The sequence below is a fragment of the Zingiber officinale genome, unplaced genomic scaffold (assembly GCF_018446385.1).
Source record: "Zingiber officinale cultivar Zhangliang unplaced genomic scaffold, Zo_v1.1 ctg230, whole genome shotgun sequence".
Lineage (NCBI taxonomy): Eukaryota > Viridiplantae > Streptophyta > Magnoliopsida > Zingiberales > Zingiberaceae > Zingiber > Zingiber officinale.
Window position 1 is genome coordinate 216,851 of NW_024589905.1, and position 4,681 is coordinate 221,531.

At 36.3% G+C, this 4,681-nt stretch overlaps 1 protein-coding gene across 1 annotated transcript; it reads right to left on the reverse strand.

Annotated features, from left to right (window-relative positions):
- Positions 1-441: 441 nt before the first annotated feature.
- Positions 442-2,962, reverse strand: LOC122037031 (WD repeat-containing protein 43-like). Its single transcript, XM_042596483.1, has 5 exons — positions 2,608-2,962; positions 2,159-2,241; positions 1,357-1,468; positions 958-1,032; positions 442-877 (listed from the first exon to the last, which is right to left on the reverse strand). The coding sequence occupies exons 1-5, from the start codon at positions 2,833-2,835 to the stop codon at positions 692-694; spliced, it is 684 nt and encodes a 227-aa protein (XP_042452417.1). The 5' UTR covers positions 2,836-2,962; the 3' UTR covers positions 442-691.
- Positions 2,963-4,681: the final 1,719 nt, after the last annotated feature.

Consider the following 4,681-nt stretch of genomic DNA (forward strand, 5'->3'; position numbering starts at 1 on the left):
GAAGGGTTCGCAACTAATTACGACCGGATCACGATCACGATCCGACTATAAATAAAAATGATACATCCCTATATCACAAAAAGTGGTACAAGAAATTCTGACTCCTAGCTATAGTCCCAACGACCGCACCAAGCAACTTCACCGAATAAGAAATAATAACAGTTGCAAATGACATATCAATGACTGATATATTTAGTTTAATAATTTTAATTGAATTTATATTTTTAAAATTGAGACGATTAAATTGTATTAACCGATATTTTTTATAAATAAATAAATTTCTAAATTAGCTTAGCAGGTTGGAAAATTCTCAGCTAAACACGGCTCAGCCAAGATATCAAAGATGGTAGAGACATCACTCGCTCGAGTTTCTAGCTACCATTTCAAAATTGGCACACGCCTCAAATATCTGAAGAAAGAAAAAGAAATAATACAGTTGTTACGCAGCACAAGAGTGAGTTTTAACTCATCTTTCTTGTGGAGGAATGCACTACTCCTTTCTTTTTAGATAATGGATACAGCTTAGGAACAATGTTCGAGATACAAATTTGATCACCGAGAGATCGATAAGAAAGCAAATAAGATTGAATTTCACCTGGATTTAATGTTATAGCTTCGGCCTACCGTCTATCTCAAGTTACACCATTGTTCACGGTAGAGAAGCTTAAGTGTGTAAAAAGCAATTTCTATGTCATTCTTGCATGACATCGCTCTCATCAGACTCATGAGCATCAGTGACATCTCCTAGGCCTTCAGTATCAGTGCCTTCTTCCTCCTCAGCATCAATTGCGTCTTCTGATTCTTCGTCATCACTGTTCTCATATATAATAGGTTCGGGTTGCTCAGTCCCTTCATCATCAGTTTCATCATTGGCATTCTGCAGTCAGAAAGCATGATTGGAGACTAGGACAAGTAGAGTAGCGTTCACTGAAGAATAACTATATGAACTCAACTCACATTAAAAAGCAGGAGATCCAAAGAACATGATAATTGGACAGCTGACCCATATGTTGAGGTCCTTGATTCAAGTAACTGCAAGAATAATTTGACCATAAAACAAGATCGAGGCGCATGTCTAAAAGTGGAAAAAAAATCAACTATAGCAAGATGCAATGTGCAAGATACTATGAATTCAAATATTAAAAGCAAAGAAAGAAGTGAATAAAATAACAGGTGATATTTTGTTATATTTTTCCTACAGAAACTAACATATTTCAGATGGAATTCACGTGCACTTCACCTATAAGAAAGACCTCTTTGAAGACAAAATGCAAGTTGACAAAACACTAAAAATCAGAAAACTAATAATTGATATGAGTGATATCCCTAAGAAACAGTAAAATACTTCAATATTACCTGGTACAAAGAATTGAGTGTGCGAAGAGATGACTCTTGTAGCATTATGCTGCTTGCTTGATGACAAAGCAAAGTTCTAATCCATACAAGTACGCAGATCATAACTGCACCCCTGCAACCATAAGAAGCAAACTGAGGAAGAATGAAAGATGAAGCAGTTGTTAATGCGAGTATATATGATGTCTTTGGATTGGCTTGTCCACAATATTCAAGGTAAATATTTCATTTTATTTTATAAAACAACAATTTGAGCACACAAACTACCACAAATGTGGGATTTTGGTAGGGCCAAAAAATGTTTTTTTTTAATCTTTGCATACTAAAGTTGTGACTTCTTTGAAGACCTGTCTCCATGGTGCAATGGAGTAGTGACCACAATCAAGGTTGTCAAATCAAAGTTCAGATTGTGAATCTTTTTTTTTTTTTTGATAAATTTTTGAATCAAGGTTCTTTCTTCTTTTTTTTATAGTGTTTTTTGCTTTAATTTTTAATATATTATGTTTAGCACAATGCCTTAATGGGTAAGCTCATCAACTAAGTAATTTTTTTGACAAGCTAATGCATACAGGCTAAATGTATACACAAAAGAAAAAAAAGTTAAATAAAGCAGTGTTTTTAACCTTTTACAAAGGTAACTTTTCAATATCCTATTCTCTAATGAGAATCACAGAATTCATCTTGGAGGATTATACTATAGAAAAATGAATGAGGCCATTTGTTTACGTTTAATCTAACAGATTTCTCATGCAACTTTGATATCATCCAATAAAAATAAACAATGATAAGAAAAGTAGAAAACTACCTTGAATCTGCCATGAATGAAAGGTGCTCCAAAAGTTTGGCAACGCTGGCTGGATTTAGATGTGATATCGATTTGGCAATAACCTGCAAGAATTAGATATTCCAGAATCGCATATGAACAAACTAAAAAAAAATAAAAAATTCCATAAACTATTGATAATAAAACAAGCTGATCTAAACGATCTAAATCACAAGAACACCTAGTAGCCTAAAGTTATATATTTGAAATTAACTAAGTCAAGAGCTTTTAACTTCAAGATTCAGTTTGGCATTGTCTTTTAGGGAAGAGCCGCTAAATCTGAGAATTAACCCGACTCAACAAGTGTCGAAATAAGGAAAAATTTAAACCTCAATTCAGGACTACATGATAAAAATCACTTCCTAATTAAACAATCAAAAATAGAGTAGCAGCTTCAAAGATCAGGAGAATACAGACAAAATAAATTGTACCTTCTCATCTTTTTCGTGTAGGCACTCCAATAACAATGAACGATCATCAGCACGTAGTGCTTGCCTTAACAAAACATGCAAGGAGTCTGCCCTTGGGGGATCCACGGTCGCAGCTGGTTCAGAGATGGGTTTGTCCTCTAATTTCTCTTCATTAACCATCTCTAGGCTTGAAAGCTTCTCGGCAATAGTAGGCTCATCCATACTCACTGCTCTACTCTTTTTGGGCATTTCTTCTATCTGAAGGCGGCGTTCGGCGAGGGAGGAACGAGGGAGAAAGAGGGAGAGGAGGGCACGGCGGCGAGAGGGTTTAGGGTTAGGGGTTGGCCTTCTTTTCTAAAGAAAAATTCAGGGTTTTATTTCTAAAAGAAATTCAGTTTGTTAAATAGTTTATTTTAAGGGTGTTTTTAACATCAATATTTTTAAGCAAAAATTCAACCCCGGATAATATTATCTAAATTGTCAAGAGGAGCCCCAGGCTGTGATGTATCGACAGAGGGCTCATATAGTGGATATTTATTTGTAGTAGGATGATAAATTTAAAATATTAGACTGCTTAACCGTTCGTTACGACATACGAGCATTTTCAAATTTTACTATAATGATTTGTAATTGTCAGTGGAAAATTGGGATATTAAATTGCTAAACATCAGTTACAAGCACTTTTGGATATATATTCTAATGATTAATAAAAAAATTTTATGATCATATTGATCTGGATAAGTAATGTAGTGTCGATCCCTACCTATAATTTATTTGTAAAAGAATTTTCTCTAAATAGAAAATACAATCAAAGGATATTAGATTTTTAGATATTTGCTCTAGTGGTCGATGAAAAATTTCCATAGAACTGGACCATCATAATTTTTTTAAAAAAATAAACATTGTGTAGATTAATTTCACAATCCAAGCCTAAATTTCAAATTGAAAAGAGTTAGAAACTAAATTTAAATTAGAAAATTTTGACCTTAATTATTGGTTTTGGTTGAAATGATAATTTGTCGATCTCCAAAGTTTATCTATGACTCAAGATAAAAGAATCATGTATGATTTCATTTCCTTATAATATTTAGTAGAGAAATGATACTGGTCGCGACAACTCTCCGCAACCCTATTGGCAACCCGCATGTCCACCTCCATCTCAGCCCTCTCTCTCCGTGACACGAATGAAATTCACTCGGGCCAAAATCTGTTCTTCGCGTGCCCTAACTCTCTTCTCCCCCCTTGCGACTTCTTCTCCCCCCTCGCTGAAGCAGCACCTTCTCCCTCTCCTACCGTTTTCTCTTCTCCCTCCCCTGCCCTAACTTCTTCGAAAGCGCCGCAACCGCTTCTCCCCCTCGCTGAAGCAGCAACTTCTCCCTCCCTTGCCGTTTTCTCTTCTCCCTCCCTGCCCTATCTTCTTCGAAAGCACCGTAGCCACTTCTCCCCCCTCGCTGAAGCAGCAACTTCTCCCTCCCCTACCGTTTTCTCTTCTCCCTCCCCTGCCCTAACTACTTCGAAAGTGCCGCAACCGCTTCTCCCCCCTCGCTAAAGCAGCAACTGTTCTTCCTCAGCGAGGCTCGTCTCCCTCAGCGTTTTCAAAGGATTCGAAGAAGCGCATCAAGTTATAGCAGCAAGGAGTGGTGATTTTGAATACTCTTTGAGGTAATCAACTTCTTCTTCTACATCTTTTCTTTTTTCAATTCGTGGTAACCAAATCCTAACTCATCCAAGCATCTACCAAGCAAATGAATCTTAGTTAATGGGTGGCACTCTACCATGTACACGATATTACTCTAATTTGTTACAAATATTCAACACAGATATTGATCTAGCTGTCCATCTCTGTATCTGAGTTTTTAGTTTACATATGATCTTAGTGGTTCAGCGTCCTACCCCGTGTTAATGTTAGAGTACCAAATACTCAACATAGGCACTAGAAATGGATAGTCCAAGTATGATATGTGCAGTGCTATTTCTTAGATCTCTGCCCCTGCATTTGTCACGTGTGCAACTTAGTAGACGAGACAAATATATTCAATGTTTCACATGCTTTTTGTATTCATTTCATATTGATGATCATAACTCTTGCACATCT

Coding starts and splice junctions, on each gene's coding strand:
- LOC122037031 (XM_042596483.1), bottom strand. CDS start 2,835: ATGCCCAAAAAGAGTAGAGCAGTGAGTATGGATGAGCCTACTATTGCC. Junction 2,242..2,607: donor TACACGAAAAAGATGAGAAG/GTACAATTTATT, acceptor TAATTCTTGCAG/GTTATTGCCAAATCGATATC. Junction 1,469..2,158: donor TCATTCATGGCAGATTCAAG/GTAGTTTTCTAC, acceptor TTATGGTTGCAG/GGGTGCAGTTATGATCTGCG.